General features: G+C 54.1%; 5 protein-coding genes across 5 annotated transcripts; 2 read left to right on the top strand and 3 right to left on the bottom strand.

Moving 5' to 3' along the window:
- Nucleotides 1–589: 589 nt before the first annotated feature.
- On the bottom strand, nt 590–3,378 carry HD553DRAFT_307703 (general substrate transporter). The gene is made up of 10 exons (XM_046179456.1): nt 3,214–3,378; nt 2,768–3,009; nt 2,472–2,636; nt 2,004–2,395; nt 1,844–1,930; nt 1,751–1,762; nt 1,431–1,667; nt 1,303–1,359; nt 1,041–1,235; nt 590–954 (listed from the first exon to the last, which is right to left on the bottom strand). The coding sequence occupies exons 1-10, from the start codon at nt 3,231–3,233 to the stop codon at nt 775–777; spliced, it is 1,587 nt and encodes a 528-aa protein (XP_046037961.1). The 5' UTR covers nt 3,234–3,378; the 3' UTR covers nt 590–774.
- A 1,343-nt stretch (nt 3,379–4,721) lies between these two features.
- HD553DRAFT_340375 (uncharacterized protein) lies at nt 4,722–5,903 on the top strand (the record flags this gene model as incomplete). Its single annotated transcript, XM_046182537.1, has 1 exon — nt 4,722–5,903. The coding sequence occupies one exon, from the start codon at nt 4,722–4,724 to the stop codon at nt 5,901–5,903; it is 1,182 nt and encodes a 393-aa protein (XP_046037962.1).
- Nucleotides 5,904–6,586: 683 nt separating this feature from the next.
- On the top strand, nt 6,587–6,886 carry HD553DRAFT_253951 (uncharacterized protein; the record flags this gene model as incomplete). Its single annotated transcript, XM_046177338.1, has 1 exon — nt 6,587–6,886. A coding segment is annotated over one exon (300 nt), but the record flags the coding sequence as incomplete, so codon positions are not given.
- Nucleotides 6,887–17,125: 10,239 nt separating this feature from the next.
- HD553DRAFT_322728 (fungal-specific transcription factor domain-containing protein) lies at nt 17,126–20,677 on the bottom strand (the record flags this gene model as incomplete). The annotated part of the gene is made up of 15 exons (XM_046181313.1): nt 17,126–17,332; nt 17,397–17,513; nt 17,625–17,745; nt 17,808–17,993; nt 18,054–18,265; nt 18,328–18,532; nt 18,622–18,738; nt 18,803–18,819; nt 18,893–19,039; nt 19,065–19,256; nt 19,322–19,383; nt 19,489–19,611; nt 19,698–19,947; nt 20,029–20,443; nt 20,517–20,677. 15 exons carry the CDS (start codon nt 20,675–20,677, stop codon nt 17,126–17,128), a joined length of 2,532 nt encoding a protein of 843 aa, XP_046037964.1.
- A 350-nt stretch (nt 20,678–21,027) lies between these two features.
- Nucleotides 21,028–22,262, bottom strand: HD553DRAFT_348760 (Pyruvate/Phosphoenolpyruvate kinase-like domain-containing protein; the record flags this gene model as incomplete). Its single annotated transcript, XM_046183410.1, has 5 exons — nt 21,028–21,467; nt 21,548–21,610; nt 21,717–22,001; nt 22,102–22,135; nt 22,232–22,262. The coding sequence occupies 5 exons, from the start codon at nt 22,260–22,262 to the stop codon at nt 21,191–21,193; spliced, it is 690 nt and encodes a 229-aa protein (XP_046037965.1). The 3' UTR covers nt 21,028–21,190.
- Nucleotides 22,263–23,567: the final 1,305 nt, after the last annotated feature.

The following is a 23,567-nucleotide window of genomic DNA, read 5'->3' on the forward strand; positions in this document are numbered from 1 at the left end:
GTCATCCTCTCGTCTCGCGTCTTGCCATGCGTTGAGCCTCGTCCAACAATCTTTCACTATCAGTCGATCTGCTTACCGGTATGACAACAAGCAAAAAGCAACAAACTTAAGACTCTGCCTACAATAAAGGTCGACCAAGGGGTCTCTTCCCATCGCATCGATTGTTGATTGTCGATTGGCCGGTCGGTCCGCACATTGGCGACATCGGACGCAGATCCGACTATCCGACTATCCGACTACTGTATAAGGGAGTTTGCGATCTCGATTGCACGTCGGAGTTAGACGACGTCGAGCTTTTTATCACAGGTTCCAATGCGCATAGGATGTAGCAAGAGAAACGACGAGTCATTGTGCAGGCTCGATCGCACGTCCGTCGACTTGTTCGTGCACAGGCGTCGTAGTCAAACCCCCTGAGAGAGTACGGTACGATCTTCACAACGATGCAACGATGCACCCTCGCCGCGTCTTGCGTTACGTTCATGCGGGGTTACCCTCCGGGTTGCGTCACGATCAAGCAATTGAGGATCGCCGGGCAAGCCAGATCGATGCACTGTATATACTTTCGATAAGCAGAAAAGGCGGCATTCGAGACTCGGCTAGCATTGCATATATTGTTCTGTTTGGATACATAGGGTCGGTACGAGCCGAAGTGATACAGTTCAGAGCTTGAATTTAATCTGATTATGAATGGTAATAACGTAACAATCGAACGTCCTCTTCTTTCGATCTCGCCTCACAAGCGATGACGCATGACGCATGACGCTCTTAGGTGGATCAAGCCGGCTGAGCCTTCTTGTTGTGCACAGCAACAGGAGTGGGGCCAGCGGCGGTCCTCTGCGAATCGCTCGAATCGAATCGTCGTCGTCGGTTCTCTCCATGTTCGCTGTGTTCGAGCATCATCGATTCGCCCTTGCTCTTTTCGTCCCTGATGGCTTCCTTTCTCGAGGCGTAGGGCTGCGTCGTCGAATGTGAGGTTGAGCTATCAGCCTGGAGCAATCGATCGATATATCCCATACGCCACACTCGGGCTCGAGACTCACCTCGGGCGCCCACTTCCCGGACTGCCAAGGTTTCAACCCCGGTTCGCTGTACATGGCGTCGATCATCTCCAACGAGATCCCCGAAGACTCGTACAGGAAAAAGTAGGTAAAGACCGCGGCGGCGAGGTTGCAACCGGCAAAGACGAAACCGTAGCCATAGTTGATCTCTCTGGTGATGAAGGGGGTGAAGAAGGCCTGCAAACGCCGGACTCGGATCAGCAGTCGATCGTGGGGTGGTGCAGGTGGGGGGTATTGCGCTCACGATCAAAAAGTTCCACAGCCAGTTCGAAGCGGTACCTAACGCGGCCTGACGTGATCGCTACGTGACACGAAAGAAAGACGAGGATGAGCGACCGACCTCAAGCCTTCCGATCCTGCCCCTGCACTCACGTTCTTTCGAGTCCCGGTCTCTCCGATCAAGATCCAAATCCCCGGCGCCCAGGTCGAGGCGTACGAAAAGATGAAGAGCGCGGCCGAGACGATCATCAAGGTTCCGTACTTCTTCTCTTCCGGGTTGCCTCCTACACCGGCTCCAGCAAAGACGAACAACCAGCAGGATTGCCAGATACCTCCGATGATCAATGGCCATCGTCGAGAGAATCGTCCCATGACCCAGATACCGAAGAACTGCGGGTGTCACCAGGGGGTCAGGTCATGAAGTTCAGCTCGGGGGAGCGGGGATGCAGCGAATCGATCCAGTGAGGACTTACCGTGCAGACAAACTAGAGGGCGCGCAAAAAGAGTCCCAGACGTTTCGTCAGCATAGACGTCGTGCCGCCAGACCAGGACATCAAACAACTCACGTTGATCGCTCCGAGGATGATCTGGGTGACAAACGAGTCCTCGATCCCGACCGACTGGAAGATGGTAGCTCCGTAATAGAAGAAGTACTAATCGCACACGTTGTCAGCCCACGATCGAGAATCTCGCCTTCACACCGGGCAAACAACCCTCGGGACTCACGTTCGCCCCGGTCAACTGCTGGAACGCCATCATGACGATCATAACCATGGTCCTATAAGGCGCCTTGTTATGCACCTCCTTGCCTTCCCCGAGGAAACACTCTACCCAACTGCCCGTCCCCGCGCGTTTATCCAGCTCGTGTGCGGCCCACTGCTCGTCAAAGTCCGAGTTGACCAACGGGTGGTTCTCATCCAGCCCTCTGACACGGGCCATCCCCCTACGGGCTTCCTCCGTCCGGCCCTTTTCTATCAACCATCGAGGGGATTCGGGGACGAAGAAGATGCCTACGCCGAGGATGAGGCAGAAGACGAGTCCGAGGGCGATGACGATTCGCCAAGAACCCGAGTTGTCCAGTTCCCGAGTGCCAATCGAAAAGGCGTAGGCGAGGAGGACTGCCGACCGCGCATCATCATCAGCCTCACTTCTCCTTGCCACGAGGTGTAAACCTCGCCCACACGCCGTACTTACTACCCAGAGTGATGGCCAACTGATAAGTACTCGTACACGCCCCCCTGACCTGTTTCGGGACCGACTCTGCCTGGTACACCGGGACGGCGGCTGAGAGGCCTCCTACGCCCCATCCGGAGATGAACCTGCCCATCATGATCTGGACCCAGGAGGTAAAGGCGGTGACTACCAAGTCCAGGAGGAGGTGGGGCGAAAGAGGGTCAAGGTGTAGGTGTGAGCTTTTCGACATTTTGACGATCGAAACGAGAAGACGAATGATCGAGCCCGGGAGGAAATCCCGCCCTAAGTGTACTCACCCTGAATCAAAACCCCCACACTAAACATCCCACAAAAGATCGCAATCGCCTTCCTCCTCCCCAAATAATCGCTGAAATACCTTCCCACGATCGCTCCAATAAGAGTCCCAATTGACAACAACCCTACAACCAAGCCTTCTCTGACGACGCTGAATTCCTTTTCGCCGGCCGAGTTGGTCTGGGCGAACCGGTCGAGAAAGTCTTCCATGAGGAGGATGTCGGCGATTTGGCCGGTGTCGTAGCTGGTGGTTTGGGATTTGCAGTTTGGGGGTTTGGGGTATGGAGTTTGGGGGTTTTGGAGTTTGGGAGTCGTGAGTCGTGGGAGTCGTGGGAAGAGTGGAAGAGTGGATAGTTGATAAAACAAGGTCAAAGCGGGTGTGGGTGGCAGTATTGTCAGCTCGAGGAAAATACGGAAAGCGGACTGGACGATGCGACTCGCGACTCACCCGAAAAGAAGACCTCCCATCGAGGACAACAAGGTCAGGACGATGGTCGTCGGACCGATAGTCTACGGTACGATACGATACGATACGGCAGAAGTGGCAATGCGTGATGTCAGCTAGATGTTTTTACGACAAAGACAAAGAGTAACGGTAACGGGTCGGGTGACATGACGTACGGTTCCGCGGACGAGCATGATGATGAAGATGAGACGATCTCTACTCGGTTCTGCAGAAGAAGATTATAGGTTGGCAAACGAGTTGTAGTCAAGAGGTGTTGAATGTCCGATTTCTGAATAAAGCAGTCCAGACTTTTTCTTTTCGACCTGTCCACTTCGACCTCCCTCGACCTGGATGTTTGAATATTATATATGAAACCGGTCTGGGCTGACGGATGACGGACCACATCATCCCGTAACGTCGTCCCCGACATTCGCACGCTTGCAACTTCGGCGGCCCCGTTCGCGTGGACCTGTGTCAACCGCGGGGGACAAGGAGGTCGATGTGCTCCGCAACCGAAATCCCATCCCATCAGCTGATCCGAAACGAGGGGGGAGGGGGATCACATGGAGTCCCCCTCCTGCTCCCCCCGCCCTATGCTGCCCGATCACCGATTGATGACGTTTCATCCTCATTTCTCATTTCCAAGAGATGGATTGCCGATCTTCAGACCAGACCCGGGAATCGATGACGTAGTTGCATTCATTGTACTTCACACCATATCTCGCCGGCCAGGGCATACGGGGCAGACAACCGGGGGTGGAGGGGGTGACGCCAGTGGCGTCCTGTGTGGAGGGACCTCCGGAATCGCCCTCGTCCACGCGGCGGGGCTATCGGGCTGGGAGGGGGTGTCTCGGAGCTCTATCACTGATTCTAGCGCGTGACGTATGGACGGAAATAGAATCGGGTGTTCCCCATGCCGGCATGCAACCCGGGTTTGGCCGATGAATGGAGTGCGGAGCAGAGAGAGAAGAGAGAGATCCGACATGTTTCAGTCTCCCGGAAGGCCGGTGTCACGTGACTTCGCGACCTACATAAGCACAGCGCCGACGTCTACTGTATCTAGACCCCCTTGTAGTAGCATAGCCAACCGATGTCTACCTAGCTAATGGCGACGCAAGCTGTCGACGTGCTAAAGCTGGTGTAGACAAGGTCAGTACCTAGTTGAACTTGAGCCTGAGCCCGGAGCCCTGAACCTGAACCTGATCCCGGAACCACGTCACGAAAAAATTTTCTCCCGCCACCCGATTTGGTAGTTGATGACATCGACGGCAGATCGACACATCACAGCGTCAGCGACTGCTAGCACCATCTTCAACGACAACCACTCGGGTAGTGAAAGCAGCGAAGGGTCATATAGGACCGCCAGACCGGTTCAACAAACACCCGTACGAACATCCTTTCGACCCCCTTTGCCACAAAAACGACGGCACAGCCCCACTCCGAGTTCGAGACCACCTACACCCCCTTCTCCTATATCCCCAGTTTCTACTCAGACGTACCCACAAGTCAAGATGGAGGCGATTCCTCGATTCTCCGGTAGCGAACCGAAACTCTTCTTGAGGAAGTTCGAAGCCGCGATGTTGATGCTGAAGGAGGATGTAGACGAGCGAAAAGCAATCTATTTGGCGACAGCGATGGACCCGGATACAGCGGCCGATCGGTGGCTCGAATCGGTCCCGAGCGGCCTGCGAGGAAACTATCCGTTGATGGTCGATTCGTTCAAGAAGAAGTTTTGCAAGGACGAGATGGATACGGAGAAAGGAATGATCGCGTTGAATCGGCTCAGCGAAATGAAGCTAGCTGATGAAGACATTGGGGTAGTACGAGATGGAAAATCTAGGAACAGGAAGTATGTGGAAGAGGTGGAGAAGTTGTTGACGAAGATCCCGAAGGATACGACTGAGACTTCGAAAGCGGTGGCGTTGCTGGCGAACATGGGAGCCCATACTCGAAGGCTGATTCAGAATCGAAGGCTATACAAGTTTGATGAGATCATGGACTTCGTGCGAGATATGGGTGAGATGGACGTCGACGAGGTCAGGAGGAACGTCATGATCGACAGGGGATCTGGCTGGAGGAACTCGTACACGTTCTCGCCACAGACTTCACCTCAACAGTATCGCCCTCAACAACCTCTACGATCTTTCAACTCCTCTTACCAACAGCGACAGCCGCAGTACTCTCAGCAAGCCACCTACTCGGGATCCAGTTCGTTTGACGATCAGAACATACCTCCGGAAGACAGCAGCCGTCGGATGAACAAAGGTAGCGTGGCCCCTGATCAGCAAGTACGAATCGACAGTTGGATGAAGGCGCACCCAGGCGTATCCGATCCCCCAGCCGAGAGCAACTTTCCCTTGACACCCGGGACTCTACCAGCCGGGAACAGCGAGTGCTATAGGTGCGGTCAGAGAGGACACCGATCGAGGGATTGTACCGGGAACCCTTTGCCTCAGATGGAGCAGAGGTACAGGTACAACGTCTCTTCCCGAAAGATTGCTGATAGGTCCTTCAGCTTCGGAACCGGAGCAAACGCGGCGGCGCCTATCAGATCGATTGCGTATAGGGAACCGGAGTACAGAGATATGGATGAAGACTACGAGTACGGCCTTTCGTCCGCCCCGAGCTGGGAGGTGCGAGAGACGGGACGAGGTTGGTTGGATTCGGAAAACGACTACGGGTTGGGGCAGTAGAGGGCTCCCTGACCCGGAACAAGCACGAACCCTCTGGGATCGGGACGGCACGCGCGGAGGTGAGAGCGGTAAGGCCAGATGTTAGGAACCTGATGGGAGAACAGCATACAGAGACGATGAACAATGATGCGGGGACGACTTTGTACAAGGAAGAAGCTCGGGTCCAGCCGCCCCTGGGGATACCACATACGTTGCAGATCGGCGGATATACGTTCTCAGCGGGGAGGAAAGGTTTCGCAGACAGCTGTGCGGCAATCAACGTGATCAGCTGGGACTTTTACGGTCTTCACAAGGACGGGATCGGACCGTTAAAGCCAAGTACTATGATGGTCACAGTCGCTGATGGATCGCCCCACAAGAGTAAGGGCACCGTCAAAGCGAATGTCATCATGCAACACGCGAACGGATCGATCAAAGCGCCAACGACTTTCGAAGTGCTGGAGAGCCACGATAGTTGGAACGTCCTTTTCGGATTACCTTTCCTTCGACAAACTCGAGCAGTCATGGACTTCGGGACTAGGACGATAGTCATCGACACGCAAGATGGGCCGGTCGCTTTCAAGGCCTACGGTGACGAGGTGAAGAGCTATGATGACCCAAATATGGTCTGGTCGGTGATCGTGGACGATGACGATACTGGAGTTTTACCGGACTTGACGCCCTGCACGGTGGATGCAGTCGATAGAGCGAACAGAGTCCTGACTCAAGTAACCATCGGAGACGAATTGACCGACCAGCAAAGAGGCATCGTTGAAGCAATGATCAAGAAATACCACGAGGCGTTCGCGCTTTCGCTCAACGACATCGAACCGACCGATCTTGGCGTTCACGACTTCGAAGTAGGCGAATGCAATCTACCTCTCAGGTCGAAGCGAGGTCGATATTCGGAACCAGAGCTGGAGGCGTTGTACGCCCACGTGGATGCGAACCTGGAGGCGGGAATCATCAGGCCCATCGACCACAACCAGGTCAGATGTGTCTCGGATGTGATCCTCGCGCCGAAGAAGATGGATACCAGTATACCGGACGACAGAGCTAAAGCCATGATAGACGGAGCGTTGAAGGATTACCCGGGCAGGGGCATGGATGGGAAATCGCACCTAGAGACGTCGCCTGAGCTGCCCATCTCAGGTGTCACGACGCGGCAGGGGTCACCCCTGCGTATGCCCTCGGTGAGTCCCACCGATAGAGTTGAGAACAACCGTGATACCGCTGAGTCAAGTGGTACAACGAACAGCGAAGCAAAGTCGGACCCAACGGCGAGGTACAGAGTCGTTCATGACTTCCGCCCGTTGAATCGGAACATTCGCTGCGCACCATATCTCCCGGGCAACCTCCACGACATGACCGCGAAACACAGTGGGAAGAAGTTCCTACTTGTGTTGGATCAGATGGGAGCGTTCTTCGGATACTCGCTTGCACCGAGCGCGCAGCTATTATAGGCGTCACGTGACGCGCGACCTATGGTGCGCGTCGCCTCGGGGTCTCGTTCGGAGACCCTCTCGGGGACTCTCTCGGAGACCTTTTAGGAGATGTTCTCGTAGACGTCTAACTAGTACCTTGTAGTAGTTAGACATCCGTTATTACATTACTATGCCTATCGTTACCTTTCCCCAGTCCCGCGACCTTATTACCTCAAGACCCGGCAGGTCGGCTGCCAGGCCTTATAGAATAACGGATCACCAAAGGACCCCGGCTGGGAACGCGAAAAGGGGTAGTGATGGGATCCCGCTGCACATTGGTGCTAGCGCTGTTACGACTAGGTAGAACCTCGGTGTTAGGTCTGCTTGATCGGATGTATTTTCTAGTCAGAGCTCTCAGGACGAGAATCGTGCTTCGTTTGGTGCTGGTCGATCTTTAGCCGTTGCCTTAAGATCCTTGAATAACGATTCGTCAATCGTAATTCGTCCGGTTGGTGTGAGTGGTTACTACGATTCGATAATCGTCACTCGTGTAGGTCTCTGTGCGGTAGCTAGTCGCGATAGTCGATTCGTCCTACGTATCGACTTAAGAACCAATACCACTTCGTCGTACGCAGGGGTAAAGAAATAGGGAAGTGTACTTAACGAGTAGCCGTGCACTGCGTGCTCGATAAGGGGTAAGGCGGTGGAAAATGTTGTTCTGTAGTCTTTGTTTGTAACCTCTTCGTCTAGCGTATGCTAAGATTCGAATGTAATAACGAGCTTGAACTTCTAGTCGAAAGGATACAACTGCTATCGTTCTTCTATCCTATCGAGCTATAAGTACTGCGCTCGTTTCTCCTTTCGTGCTTCCCCAACGATCGTCCAACGAATCGTCTTTCGTCCTTACTCGAGTAAACCGGAAAGGGAAAGCACGCCTGCTGTTGACTTCACCTAGGTCCCCGTCTGTTCTCTAAGGTCCGTCACATTACCCGATTCAATGCTAAGGTCGTCCTACGTCCTTCTCATCTTGGTGAACCGTCCGCCGTTGTTTTGGCAAAGGTGGAGAACGTCGGTGGTCGATCCTCAATGTCTTTCAATCACCGGCGTATCGTCTAAGTCAGATATCGTTCCTTGTTTTTGCTTTTGTCTTTTATTGATCGACGATTGTCGATTCGTCTTCCGTCCCTGTGTTGGACCTTGTAATTACTTCCCGTCCCTGTCTAAGGTCGTTTCGTCTTTTGTGTAGGCAGACGTCCGTTCCTTCGATGTCGGTTTCCCCAACGTATCGTTCTTGATTTCGTCCTTGTACCTGTCACCTCCGGTGAGGTCGGTTACCTCGGATAACTTGACAAGGCCGATTTGTGAATCGCATGACGTGTCAAGTGTCGGGATGAACGAGATGACGGATGCTGAAGCGCGCGCGCGCTTGTCGATTCGTGTTTCGTGATTCGTCGCGTGTGATAACCTCCATGACGTGTCAAAGGCTGGTTGTAGACGGATCCGATGTCGAATCGTGTTTCGTGATACCTTGTCGTCGGGTGTTACTAGGTTCGTGACACGGTAACCCTAGTGGTCCGGAGAGCCACCTCACTCTGGTAGGAGTGTTCTACCCGCAGGGGATTCCTGTGCAGGCAGTGATGATGGTAGATTCGGGGGCCACGGGTATGTTCATGGATCGGACGTTCGCGAGGATCCATAACTTTGATGTGATAGACCTAGAGAACCCTAGGACCGTCACGGTCATCGACGGAAGAGAGATAGTGGGTGGTCAGATCACCCAGAAGGCACATGCTATTGTGCGGACAGGATTGCACCAAGAGAAGGCGGAGTTCTTCTTGACGGATTTGTGTGGGTACGCGGCGGTCCTCGGGATTACATGGTTACGACACCATAGCCCACACATCCAGTGGGATACGAATACGGTCACCTTCGCGGACGACTGTTTGAAGAAGGGATGCGTCAAGAAGGTAGAGGTAGTATGCTCCCCCGACGAGGTGGAGATAGAAACGCGGAATATCGATCCGCTGTCGAGAATGAAGGAGCCGATCACGGAGAATCTCGTGGTGGCTCAAATGCAGATGACGAGGGAGGATGAGGAGCGGGCCCGCAGGCCGGACCTGTGGGACTGGGACGTCAAGCCCACCGACTCGATTCAAAACGAACTCGATCCTCCCGAGTACATGGAGAAGTTGCGAGACGTTGTGCCGAAGAAGTACCATGAGTACCTCGGAGCGTTCTCCAAGACGAAGGCAGACTCGCTGCCTCCGAAGCGCTCGATCGATCATGCGATCGAGCTGAAGCCTGGGACAACTCCCACGTATGGGAAGTTGTACAACCACTCGCAGAAGGAGACGGACGCTCTCAAGGCGTGGTTGGCGGAGAACCAGGCGAAAGGGTTTATTCGACCCTCGAAATCCTCGTGTTCGAGTCCGGTACTGTTCGTACCGAAGAAAGGGGGTGAATTGAGGCTGTGTATTGATTACCGCCGCCTCAACGAAATTACCGAGAAGGACAGGACCCCCCTGCCGCTTATCTCGGAGACCTTAGATCGCCTACGGGGATCGAAGGTATATACGAAGATGGACCTGAGGGGAGCGTACAACCTCCTGAGGGTCAAAGAGGAGGATGTTTGGAAGACCGCGTTCACGACACGATATGGTCTGTTCGAATGTCTCGTCATGCCATTCGGTTTGACAAACGCGCCGGCGACGTTCCAGCGCTGGATGAATCAGGTCTTCCAGGACATGTTAGACGTGTGTGTGGTCGTCTATTTAGACGACATATTGATTTACTCCGCCGATCAGGAGACACACGACGAGCACGTACGGGAAGTGCTGAGGAGGCTACAGGCGAATGGCCTGTACGCAAAGGCGGAGAAGTGTGAGTTTGACACGACGGCGACGGAGTTCTTGGGGTATGATATTGCCCCTACGGGGGTCAGCATGAATCCGTCGAAGGTGAAGTCGGTGTTGGAATGGGCGGCGCCCCGAAATATTCGAGGCCTGCAGTCGTTCTTGGGGTTCGCGAATTACTATCGCCGGTTCATTCAGAACTACTCCAAGAAGATTCAAGGCATGACGGCCTTGACGAAGAAAGGGGTGAAGTACCACTGGCCGGAGTCAGCGGATGCTGCCTTCAAGGAGTTGAAGAAGGCGTTCACCGAGGCGCCCATCCTCGCTCATTACGACGAGGAGCGCCAGGTGGTACTGGAGACGGACGCATCGTCAGGTGCGATGGGAGCGGTGATGTCGCAGGTAGGGGACGACGGGAAACTACATCCCGTGGCGTTCATGTCGAAGAGCCTTACGCCGGCTCAACGAAACTACGACGTACACGATCGCGAGCTGCTTGCCATCGTGTACTGCTGCCAGATATGGCGGCATTACCTAGACGGGAAGTTCCCGGTGAGGATCCTTACGGATCACAAGAACCTGGAGTATTTCAAGAAGGACAAGATGTTGTCCCACCGACAAGCGAGATGGTCTCAACTGCTGAACCAAATCTCGTACACGTTGGAGTACAAGCCGGGGACAGAGAACGGGAAGGCTGACGCGCTCAGCAGGAGAGAGGAGTTGATGGAAGAGACGGAGCCCAAGCAGGCAGAGACCCTGCTGCGCCCCGTTAATGCAGACGCGTTGGTGGTCAGCGCAGCGACGGTACAACCCCCGTTGAGGTTGTGCGGAACGATCCCCGTCATAGGGGATTGGTTTTTGAAAGCGTTGATCCCTGCGGGACAAGAAGATCCGGTCGCGAGAGACCTGATCAAAGGCGTCAAGGAGGGAACCTTGACGAATAGTCGGTACAGCCTGAGCCCGGGAGGCGCGCTCATGTACGACGGGCTGGTGTATGTTCCCGATGCGGGAAGCTTGAAGACGGAGCTCTTGAAAAGGCTCCATGATGGGAAAACCGCCGGACACTACGGGCGGGACAAGACGGAGGACCTGGTGAGTAGAGATTTCTACTGGCCGGGTATGAAGGCGTGGATTAGCCAGTATGTGGCTAGCTGCGACAAGTGCCAGAGGAATCGGAGGCCAAGGGCCAAGCCAGTCGGGGAGCTGGCTCCCCTGAAGGCGGAGACGGAACCCTACCAGTCGATCACGTGGGACCATATCACGGACCTACCGGAGTCGAGGGGTTCGAACGCGATCCTGGTGATCGTCGACCGCTTCAGCAAGCGGGCACATTTCGTGCCTTGTCGGAAGGACAACGACGCCAAGGTGTTGGCGCAGATGTTCCTGCAGGAGTGGGTACGATTGCATGGATTTCCCCGGCAGATCATCTCGGACAGGGGAACGCTGTTCACATCGAGGTTCTGGAGGGAGTTCTGTGAGTTGTCCGGTGTCGAGCCTAGTTATTCGACCCCCTTCCACCCCCAGACGGATGGTCAGACGGAGCGCAGTAACTCGACGCTCGAACAGTACTTGCGGACGTACGTCAATTACCAGCAGGACGACTGGACCGATTTGTTGCCCATGGCGGAGTTCGCCTACAACAACTCGAAACACTCGGCGATCGGTATGTCGCCGTTCATGGCATCGGAAGGGCGGGAGCACGCCGTCGAACTCCCCATGCCTATCGCCAAGGATTCGGCTGTGGAGTCGATACAGGAGTACAGAGAGCGGATGAACAACATCTGGGAGTCTGTTAATGTCGCGTTGAGACAGGCCCGAGAGGATATGGCGAAGTACGCGAATCGGAAGCGTACGGCGGTACCGGACGAGGGGTACAATGTTGGCGACATGGTGATGTTGTCGTCGGCCCACGTCAATACCGTGAGGCCGAACAAGAAGTTGGAATGGAAGACCTACGGCCCGTTCAAGATCACGGAGGTCGTAGGAGAAGGTCGCATGGCGCGACGTTTGGAGTTGACACCGGGGATGCGTAGGATCCACCCGGTGTTCCATGTCTCGCTGCTAATCCCGTACAAGCCGAACGAGCTTCCTGGGAGAGCAGTAGACCCACCCCCTGAGCCAGAGGTGCTGGACACCGGGGATTTGGGGTGGGTGGTATCGGAAATCGTACACTCCAAGGAGTTGCGTTCGACGCGCGCCGGGCGTAGGACTCAGTACTACGTGCGCTTCGAGGGGTATGGGGACGAGCACAACGAGTGGGTTAGCCCCTCGGACTTCCACCACAACGACACGCTGGTGCTGGAATTCCATAAGCGACACCCTGAGTTGCCGGTACCGGGCCGTCAAGAGTACGGCGATGCTTGATGCGTTCGGAGCTCGCATCTAGGAGGGGGATCCTATTATAGGCGTCACGTGACGCGCGACCTATGGTGCGCGTCGCCTCGGGGTCTCGTTCGGAGACCCTCTCGGGGACTCTCTCGGAGACCTTTTAGGAGATGTTCTCGTAGACGTCTAACTAGTACCTTGTAGTAGTTAGACATCCGTTATTACATTACTATGCCTATCGTTACCTTTCCCCAGTCCCGCGACCTTATTACCTCAAGACCCGGCAGGTCGGCTGCCAGGCCTTATAGCAGCCCTATACCGCGTTCTATGTGCCGGGGAAGGGGCATTTCTGCTACACAAGGATGCCACAAGGGCTCTCGGGTTCCCCAGGAACACAACAGGTCGGGTCAGCCAAGATGATCATGGACCTAGAGTGGGATGTATGGATGGACGACTTCTTTTCGAGTTGCAACGACTTCTCGAAAGGGATCCAGCAGTTAGAAGCGCTGTTGAAGAGGGCGATCTCACATAAAGTTCGTTTCTCGCCGAAGAAGACAAAACTATTCGTCTCAAAGACAACGCTAGGCGGACAGGTGATCTCACAGGCCGGGGTCGAGCCTGACAAAGAGAAGGTAGCAGCTATCCTGGAGTTGCCAGTTCCGACGACGGCCCTCGGTTTACTCTCGTTTATCAACAAATGCGGGTACTTTAGACCAATGATCAAAGACTTCTCCTTGATTGCGGCTCCTTTACTCGAACTGTTGCGAGATCTGAAAGTGGAGAACCGACAAGGAAGAGGCAAATTGAAGCGCGCCCTCGAGGAAAAGGATATCGTTACAGAGATGGAAAAGCCCGAAAGATTGGAGGCGTTTGATCGCTTGAAAAAGATACTGTCGGAGTACCCGATCGTACATCCTCCGGTGTACGGCGAGCCGTTCGAGGTAGCGGTTGACGCCTGCGCGAGAGGGTTCGGAGCTCATTTGTTTCAAACGCGAGGAGGCAAAGTCTGTACCATCGCGTACGCTTCAAAGATCGCCACGCCTACGGAAAGCTTGAAACACTCGTTCAAGCTCGAATTGGCGGGAGCGAAGTGGGCCTTGGACAAATTCAGACCCTTGATATTCGGACAGCCTATCATCTTACATACCGACTGTTCGGCCGTCCGTGGATTACTCAACAACGATAAACCGAGTTTCGAACAAGTGGCTTGGAAGGAAGCCATCTTTCAGTCGACGATCATCGAGTATCGTCACAAGCCCGGGCGCCAAAACGTAGTCGCAGATTACCTCAGTCGCAATCCTACCCAAGAAGGTCCCGAGATTACTTTGCACGCGGATACCAAAGGCGTAGAAGTGAGGTGGATCGACAAGGACGGGAACGAGGCTCTGCGCAAACGATTTCAAGGAGACCCTTACTACCCGATAGTAATGTTTCTGAGCAAGTTGATCGATGCCGAGGCCGATGTGGTCAAACGGAAGGCGAAGGACTTCTGGCTGGAAGACGGACAGCTCTGGACCAAGAACAGAGTTACGCTGAAGCCTCTCAAGGTGCTGACTTGTAGAGAGGGCAGCGTGCGAGCTCGGATAGCGCATCAGGAGTGCGGGCACTGGGGCATGAAGAAGTCGCGATCCTACATCGAACAGAGCGAAACTTGGTCTTCCATAACCAAGGACCTACGGAACGCGATCGAAACGTGCAGCACCTGCATGGGATTCGGCCCGAAAACGCGAAACGCGCTCTTATGGGAGACGGCTCGTTACGCACCGTTTGAGCTCGTCGCAGCGGACTACTTATCTTTGCCTAATTCAGATGAGGGGCACCGAGTAGCGCTGATCGCAGTCGACGTATTCACGAAGTTCATCTGGGGATGGACGTTCAAACGCCCCGCGTCCGGAGAAACGACGATCGAAGCGCTCGAAGACCTCCGCAATCGATACATGTTGCCATCGGAGCTGGTATGCGACAATGGATCGCACTTCATCAACGCAAAAGTCAAGAGCTACTTAGGAGAGAAATGCGCTATCGTACCGTCTGCGCCCTACGCACATGTGGGCCTAGCCGAGAACGCCAATCACCTGGTCTTGGAGAGGTTGCGCCGTTTGGTCCAAACCCCGACTGAGGGACTGGATCCGGCGTCGGCGATAAGGGACGAAAGCTTCCGAAGTTGGCCGAACTGGTTTCAAAAGGCGATTACCGCGCTGAACGACAGAAAGATGGACCTGCTCGGAGGATACAGTCCTCGAGAGGTTTTGTTCGGCAAAACAGACGATAGGCCGATTCCAGTCGACATGGCAGAAGCGGTGAACGACGGTGTTCATTTGAGGAGAGAAGCAGTGGAGGCCAGGGACGAGGACATCGAAAGACGAGGCAAGCCAAACAGGGGCGCTCGCATGTTCGAAGTCGGACAATTGGTACAACGATACGACGAGAGTAGGGACGCAACCCACGACACATCAAAGAAACTTCGGATGAAATGGACCGGTCCGTACAGGATCACCGAACTTTCTAGGTCGTCTGCGTATCTCGCTACTCCCGATGGTGAACAAGTCGGAAGAGTCGGATTCGATCGCTTACGAGCGTGGAAGGGAGCGTGGAGAGGGATAGAGGAAGGGGACAGAATGGACGGGAACGGGGATTAGTGGGTTTTGGGTTTTATTTGAGTTTGGTATTTAAAAGAAGTGAAACGAGTTCGATCAACGACATCGACAGCGACGAGGACGTCGCCATGAGAAGAGTGTGGGGGTGTCACGTGACTTCGCGACCTACATAAGCACAGCGCCGACGTCTACTGTATCTAGACCCCCTTGTAGTAGCATAGCCAACCGATGTCTACCTAGCTAACCGGAAGGCGCTTTCAGTGTTCAGCCATGCAGCCATCGTATTCTGTGACATCGCAACTAGGCAAAAAGAAAAGACTCTTTTGACTCTGCCAAACATCTGTCATGCAGTCATCAATCGCCCCAACAAACGACCCCTCTCTCCATCGGTCCAGATCCATATCGTACCCCCAATCCATATCGTACCGTACCGTAATCTACAGCATAGCATAGCATAGTATGCATCCTCTTATCGCGTCGACTCTGTTGCCCGCCGAGCGCCGCAGCGTCTCAAAGGTTCGAAGCTCGGCTTACAGTATACAGTATAGGGGCTCGAGAGATCGGATCCCCGACCCGGTCCCACCCCATTGGACGCTAACAAAATGTATTATTGCAAGGCGAGGTGAGATTGTCTCCACCCTCAACCCTCCACCCTCAACCCTCCACCCTCAACCCTCCACCCTCGATCCTCGACCGTCGAATAGATCCGTGGTTTGATGAGCATTTGGCATGAGTGATCAGAGCGCATTCTTTTACATTACTGATAACGAGCCGTCCTGGTCCTGAACCTGGTCCTGGTCCTAGTACTGCGGAATCGGATCGGAAGGGATCAAGCATCTCATCTTATCTCATCCCGACACACAGCACAGCACAGCACAGCACGGTCCTTGCCGGAATCCCTTAGATTTCTCCTCCGGTGTGGACGTTGTATGATTTATGATATGAAATGTACTTCACAGCATACACTTAAGATACTGTATCTCTTACAGTACATCGACACTGCCAACCGGCTCTTATTCGCATTACATACACTACACCGCACTGCACTCTATCTCATCGCATCCCATCGAATCCCATCTAATCAAATCGTACTATATCACCTTACCATCGCCTCGCCTCGACTTACATCACCTTCCAAAACCTTCCACCCGCGCTCCCGCCTCCGCCTTGAGACCGTACAGTACCGTATTCTCTCAGCCTCAATGAATACTACCTTCAACTCGGTTTCAGCCTATTGTATGGTACGGTATAGTACAAGACACAAAGTACACGGTACACAGCAGGTATACTTTGTGAACAGGGGCCAATAAGCGCGTTCCCCTGATCAGGTCGTGCTCGTGGGTGGTATCATATGCCATATCCAGACACGACCACACATACAGACCAACCTCGAAACACCGAAACCTCGAAACCTCGGCAATCCTCCTCGAAATCGCGATCGAGGTCGGAGATGTCGAAGTCGAGATCTCAAAACTCATCGAATGGGGCACACCACGCCACGCTACTTCAAGACCTTTGCCTTGTTTAGCCTATTATATCGTGTGACACGACCCAGAACTCACGACTCATAATCACGATCATGATAACCTGCAGTAGATCAGAGCAGAGTAGACTCTCCTAGAGTGATATATGTCAGCTCCCATCTAATGTACCTTGCACGTAGAGCGACGCCTATCGACCTGACTTGGAAATGACTGGGCCGTTTGGAAGGGCGATCAGATGTATGTGTACGAGTAATGTAAGACGTAGGGGTCGGATGTTCATTGGACGACCCAGCGGGTACTTTACTTTTAGCGATACGCGGGGAAGGGGAGGGGGGGGGGGGTCTGACCAGATGGTCTCACCGTATGATACTGTAGGTACCACATAGTATGCTTATAGCATCGATCGGCCGAAGAATCTACATGACATTGTGGCGCCATCAATCCGGCCACGGGTGTGCAGCCGATAGTCCGTGCCAGCAGAATGAACCTGTCCTAAAGCGGCTTTTCCGATCCTGAGAACAACAGTCGTCGGGCTAGGCCTTGGACATGTCGATCGATCGATTACTGCGAATTCCAAGCGCTCCAATCGAACCCCATCGACGCGTTGGCCATGCCGGCGAGTGTGTCCATATCCCAAGCGTGTTGTGGCGAAGGGATGGCTTCGGTATGCCAGTTATCCAGGATGGCTTGCAAGTAGAGATCGTTCAACGAGTTTGCGTCGGTGAGCAGGGTCGACCCTGGATCCGTGCTCAGCTCGACCTGACCGGTCTGGACGCGATCGCAAACTCGCGGTCAGACTAGAATCCAACGCGACATTCAGCGACGCACTCACACCGGGGCTGACTTCCAGCAGGCCATGTCGAGCGTATTGTTCGAGTGGCTCCACGAAATGTCTGCGCTTTGTGACTGGCAGCGCGGTCTCTTGCGCCATGCGTTTTCGCGAGCTGTCCTGCAGAGCATTATCGGACCGCAGAAAGTGCTTCTTTATAATGTCGATGCTCTAATAGGGCATGTGCACTTGTCAGTGAGCATCGTGCCGAGGACCGAGGCTTGAACCCACGCGGCGAACTCCTGGGGTGTGCACTCTGCACTTGTCCAGGACGTGAAGAGAGAACGGCAGCATCTCCGCGGCAGGTCCAGAGACACCAAGGTCCGTCGACCGGAAATTCATCGCATGTATACTGAAGACGAAGAAGGGCGACGTCAGGGATTGTAACGCCTCGGATGGACGTGACGGACTTACGTTGCCGCCGCATACATCGCATACGAGAGCGTGTACGTCATGTGCTTGAGGCGGAATGTCGTTCCGTACAGCTTGAAGAGTTGATGCAGCTCTGTCGCCATCGTATTGCAGATCTCGGTGGCTTGACGACAAACCTCGAGCGGAGCCATCTGGGCCGTGAGACCATAAGGCGTGTAGAGTTTGTATCTGAGCCATGCTTTGCCATTTCAGCCACTGTTACCACATTTACGAAGAAGCAATACTCACAATAAAATCCACGCCGTGCGATACATCGCATTGAGCGTAAAGATGTGCGGTGGGGGACAGACATCGGGAAGATTGGCGACCTCCATCTTGATTGCGATTGGCAAATTCTGGAACCACCTGAGTAACGCCTCGTGCTTGTCGCGAACGAATCCCAGCTGCTGGGCAGCCTTTGGTCGTCCGGTGAAGATTCGCAAAGTGATACCTTGAATTATCTGTGGCGGAGATCGCTATAAGGATCGTGATGTAGGCATCAACACGACACATCTAGACCCACTTCGGAGAGCCGAGTCCAGGCCCGAAAGGTCAGCGCAACGTAGCTCTTCCGGGGTGGATATACCGCCATAGTGTCTGCGTCACCGTCTGCACCGTAATACGGCTTCCAGAGCGCATCATCCTCGCTGCTATCCACAATGTCGCCTGGAGACGCATTCTGAAAGGCGTTGAAAGTCGGCGCGCGTCCCAGAGCGAGACTGATGACCCTGTGCAAATAGCCCGGTCGGAACAGATCCGTCAAGATGCTCGGCTGGACGGAAATGCGTCAACATTCAGAATTCGCGAATCGACTCACTTGTCCCAGGTATATGCAGACCAGAAGAGACGTCTGCGGATCTCCCGATCTTCGGCTGACAAGGTCCCGAACCCAAATTTGGGCAGGCGGTTGCAATCGAGATGAATGCCGAGATCCCTAAAGAAGAGTATCGTTCAGTTGGGAACATGACGACAAGCGAAACAGCAGCACACTCGCTCACCGCATCGCACGAAAGGCCTATCGCCGTATTGGGAGCCAAGATGAGCCCTTGTCCCCGGATCACTAACGGTCTGACGTATCGTGTACTGACCATCCCGGTATACATCCAACCTTGACTGAGATTACCATACGCGCATTCTCGTTGACCGAGCAGGAGTAGTCCTTGTATTGTCGGAATCGAGCTGGGCCATCGTATCGTGTAGACACAAGGGAGCGGGTTTGAGGATGTAAATGGAATCTATGCCACGTTACCAGCAGCTCACCTTGTCCATCTCGGCTTGTAATAGCAATTTGGCCTTGGCGAGATACTCGATACCAGTGTCACTCCCAGCGGGCGTCCGCGTACCCGACTCGAATCCAGAATTCGCCGCGTTGAGAACGTCCCGTCCGATGACGGACAGGCCGCCGACGTGACTCGTCGAAGGAACAGCCGGGCTGCGGAGATTGTTGGCTGCCTGTGAAACCGTTCGACCTGGTCAGCAAGTCGAGCTTCAGGCGACAGTCCTTCACGTCGACTGACTACGGCACACAGTGTGCAGAGCAGGAACTGATTAAAGTTGGATCCATCTAGAGCCATGTCCCCTGTCGTGGCAGAACGACACGAGGGGAAAGACAGAGAGAGAGGGACCGACGAGTCTTAGCATCACAGTGATGAGCAATCTTGAACCAGACCAGCGGCGGACTGACGGAAGAATGCTGGCTTGTAGATCACGCAGTGTACAGCGTACTGCCACGAGAAATAGCCTTCGAGCAGTTGCAATATGATCTCCGCCTCGTCCGCAAAATCGAGCCGTAGCCGATTGTAAGCGACTATGAGAAAGGAACATATTGCCCTTAGTTTGAGTCTCCCAATTCTCCACCCCGAAAAGCAACGTCGTCGAGCTCTGTTGACATACGGTTCTTCCACGATTCCAGCTCTGTGATTCCCATGCCCAAAGACGTCTGGTCCGATCGCACACTCGACTCTAGCCCCCAAGATTGTAGATGCTGTGACGGCTCATATCCATGTTGCTGTGTCTCAAGCGCCGTTTGGTATGACGCTGTCGGGTCGGACCCGGAAGAAACCCCATCGACAGCAAAGTGACGGTTGACGACGTGGGCGGGAGGCTGTTGGTACAGCATGGAGGTGGATCCAAAGTGAGAGATCTACCAGATCACAGGGGCGGGGTGAAAAGTCAGGATCCCAATCGCGATGTTGCCGAAGACGGGCTGTCATGAAGACTTTACCTTGCCGCTCTCGTCCATGCTCAGATGGAGCAACATCTCGTCCAGATCTTCCCGTTGATTGGAGTCCTGGACACTGGGCTCGTGTTCAAAGACCGAAGACGTCTGGACATGATTGGATTCCGCGAGCCAGCTATCTTTCTGCTCGGTGGTACCGTCGACTTGATGCCTTCTTGTCGTGATCGGAAGTCCAGATGTCACATTATTGGCATTGATCCGAGGTGAAGATTCGGCTTCGCTCGTAAACGTGACGTTCGCGTACAAATCCGGGTACCACTCTGCCTCTTCCAGGTATGAAGTTATTCGATTCTTGTAGCTAATAGGCAGATCCGGATCATCAGATAACCCTTTGAGGAACGCCTGATGTCGCCTGATAGTGGCTACGGTCTGCTTGACCGTGACGGTCGTTCGAGGTTTCCTGCAAAGAGCAAGACAGCATCGTCTCCTGACATCCAGGATGTGAAACCATGTTCCCTCCTCCACATACTCACATTTCATATACACATGGCTCCTTGAGTCTCTCACATCGTTCACATCCTGGCATACGACCATCACACTTGGCCTTTCTCTTCTTGCAACCTCGACAGGCGAATCCGTAGGGTTTCCGAGTAGATGGGCGTTCCGTCGAGCTCGTTTGTTCGTTGTCGCTCATCGCTGCTGCGGTCCGAGATCAAGGCGAGCCAGAGAGATCGTCTGGCGATGGAAGACTATCTCAGATTTTATGGGGTCTCGCATATGGGGTCTCGCATCGGAAGGGACGATGATGGTGAGTATGTATAAGGAAGACGTCGATCGTCCTGCGACATCGCCAAATCCGCTGCCAGACCTGGTGGCCGACACCTGTGTCTGCACGTGACGTCCACCGGCTTGCAAGATCAAGTACTGATCGGGGTAGCATAAGTTACTAATGTGGTATGGTATTCCTAGCTTGCCATGTGTCAAATGACAATTAGCAGGCAGATCTTCGATCGTCTGATCAAGTGTGAGAGTAGTAAGTGTGTTACTTAGTCGAAATGCTAATGACCCGCGCAAGAGAACAAGGACCTGTGCTAATCAGATCGCTAATCGTTTCTTACAATCTCCCCAGCCCCCGCAGTCTCCACCTATCGTACAACGCATGCTCTATCAGACCCTTCAAAGGCAATCGGGGTGGCCTCGCATCAGATCATTGCAGTTTGGCCTCTAGCTCCGACATCTGCTTGACCTTGCTCGTCATCCCTGCCATCAAGATCGGACTATCGGTCGCGCTCATGATGTACCTGGACACGCCAAACTCGTCCTCGCGAGTGAATCTTTCCAGCAGATCGAGCCGAGAGTTGAGCCCGCCTACGCCGAGAGACTTGATCTGGCCCGACGCTTGGCTGGCTTTATGGCAGGCGGATGCTACAGTGCGGTAGGCGGCGGCGATCTTGGGGTGGTCGAACTCGCCAGCGATACCCATGCTGCAATCATAGATGATGGCGCCGAAGCGGGAAGATCAGTCAATCGAGGCGATCTTTTCATTGACGGGCAGGGAACTCACTCGGCGGAGAGATCGTTGGTACCGATGAGGATCATGTCGACGCCTTCGACCATCGCTATCTCGCTTTTCGGAGAGAGAAAGAGAGCACACGTAGATTTAGCATACCGCACTTCACCGTCTCGAAAAGAAATAAAAAAGGTGAAGTGGCTCGTTGCGAGCCAAGACTCACTCGGCCACCTCGAGAGCCCTTTCCGTCTCGATCATGACGATGACCAGGGTAGCCTCGTTGGCGACCAAATTCCCGTATTTGGCCCCGACGCTGCGATACTTGAACAACGGCAGACCAGACGTCGCCGACCGTTCTCCCAATGGCTGGAACTTGGCGCATCGGACGACGTCTCGGGCTTCAGCGGCGCTGTTGACGTGCGGTACGATCACAGCCTGAGCGCCACCGTCGAGCACTCGAGAGATCCATTCGGAGCAGTTGCTGGGGACTCGGACGATCGGGGTGATCCTGCGCGTGCAGTACAGAGGAGACGAGGCCGTCTGAATCAGTGCGAGCCCGCTGGCCGATCCATACGGCCGAAAGACCACAATAGCTCGACATGGCTCACCCTGCTTGAAGACTGTTGGATATCGAGTTGATCACTGTTGTATAGTTTGCATGAAGATAAAATATACAAGAGGGGATCAGGAAATCAGACCAGAATGGTCTGATATATATATTAATCTGGGAAGGCCTACTTGCGACCAGAGTCGCAAGTTGTGACTGCATCATGCGGTCACAGTAGTCGCAAAGTTGCGATTGTGGTCGCAACTTGCGACTGTGGTCGCAGATTGCTAAGCGGGAACAAAAGGAAAGGTGTGAAGAGTGGATGTGCTTTATTGTTCCATGCGGTCTATTGTTCTGAGAACAATAGACGTGTTGGAGAACAATAGGATTCGACACTCCCCCTCACTCAAGCGTCCTTTGTGAAGGTTACCGGTTTGCCGCTGAGACCCATCCCGGTGACGAGGTGATGGAATTGGTGATGGGCAAGACCTTTGGTGAGAGCGTCGGCAAGGTTGTCCTGAGTTGGAACATGGGAGAGTTCAACGGTGTTGTCAAGTACCTTTTCCCTGAGATAGTGGTGTCTCATGTCAATGTGTTTAGTGCGATCATGAGCAACAGGATTCTTGGAGAGCTGAATGGCGGCATTGTTGTCATTGAGAATGGCGAGGGGACCAGAGACCGGGTGACCGAGGGATTCGAGAAGAGTGCGGAGCCAGACTGCCTGTCGGGTGGCATCAGCGGAAGCCATGTATTCAGCTTCCGCAGTGGAGAGAGCTGTGGTTGGTTGTCGTCGGGATTTCCAGGCTACCGGTCCTCCAAAAGCACGGAAGAGGTATCCGGTAGTAGATCGGCGAGTGTCCAAGCATCCGCCCCAGTCAGCATCGGCGTAGCCTAGGATGATCCTTTGACCAGAGGTAGCGTCATAGGTGAGGCAGAGTTCGATAGTGCCTTGGAGGTATCTGAGCAGGTGTCGAGCTGCATGGACATGTTGTTTGTTCCACTTGCTGACGGTCCGAGCTAAGACTCCAGCGGCATGAGCGATGTCGGGTCTGGTGATGGTGGCCGCATACATGATTGATCCGACCATTGCGGGATATTCTTCATGAGCGGCTTCCTGATGTTCAGCGTCGGTAGCGGGAAGAGATCGGAAGCCGGAAGGAAGGGGAGTCTTTGCTGGTTTGGAGTCGAGCATGCCGAACCTTTCCAAGACCGCCTGTACGTAGTGTTCTTGAGAGATGTAGAGTTTCCGGTTGGGCCTGTCTCGGAAGACGTTGAACCCAAGAAAGTAAGAGACCGCTCCTCCGTCAGAGCACTCAAATCGGTCGTTGAGTTTGGTCTTGAAGTCGTCCAGTTCCTGGCGGTTGTTGCAGGCGATGAGTTGGTCATCAACGTGGACTGAGAGGATGAGAAGTGTAGCCTTGGTTGATCGGATGTAGAGACAGGAGTCGGCCGGAGAGGGAATGAGACCGAGAGATCGGAGGAACTTGTCAAGAGCCTGGTTGAAGCAGCGAGGTGATTGCTTGAGAC

This window comes from Filobasidium floriforme (genome assembly GCF_021052385.1).
Source record: "Filobasidium floriforme strain CBS 6241 chromosome Unknown HD553scaffold_6, whole genome shotgun sequence".
Taxonomy (NCBI): domain Eukaryota; kingdom Fungi; phylum Basidiomycota; class Tremellomycetes; order Filobasidiales; family Filobasidiaceae; genus Filobasidium; species Filobasidium floriforme.

What these genes read in the sequence shown, in the direction of transcription:
- HD553DRAFT_307703 (XM_046179456.1), bottom strand. Translation starts at nt 3,233, where the DNA reads ATGGGAGGTCTTCTTTTCGG. An exon ending in GGCTGTGGAACTTTTTGATC is followed by an intron (nt 1,236 to 1,302) that starts GTGAGCGCAATA and finishes CGGCGTTTGCAG; the next exon opens with GCCTTCTTCACCCCCTTCAT. An exon ending in CCGGGAAGTGGGCGCCCGAG is followed by an intron (nt 955 to 1,040) that starts GTGAGTCTCGAG and finishes TCGACGACGCAG; the next exon opens with CCCTACGCCTCGAGAAAGGA.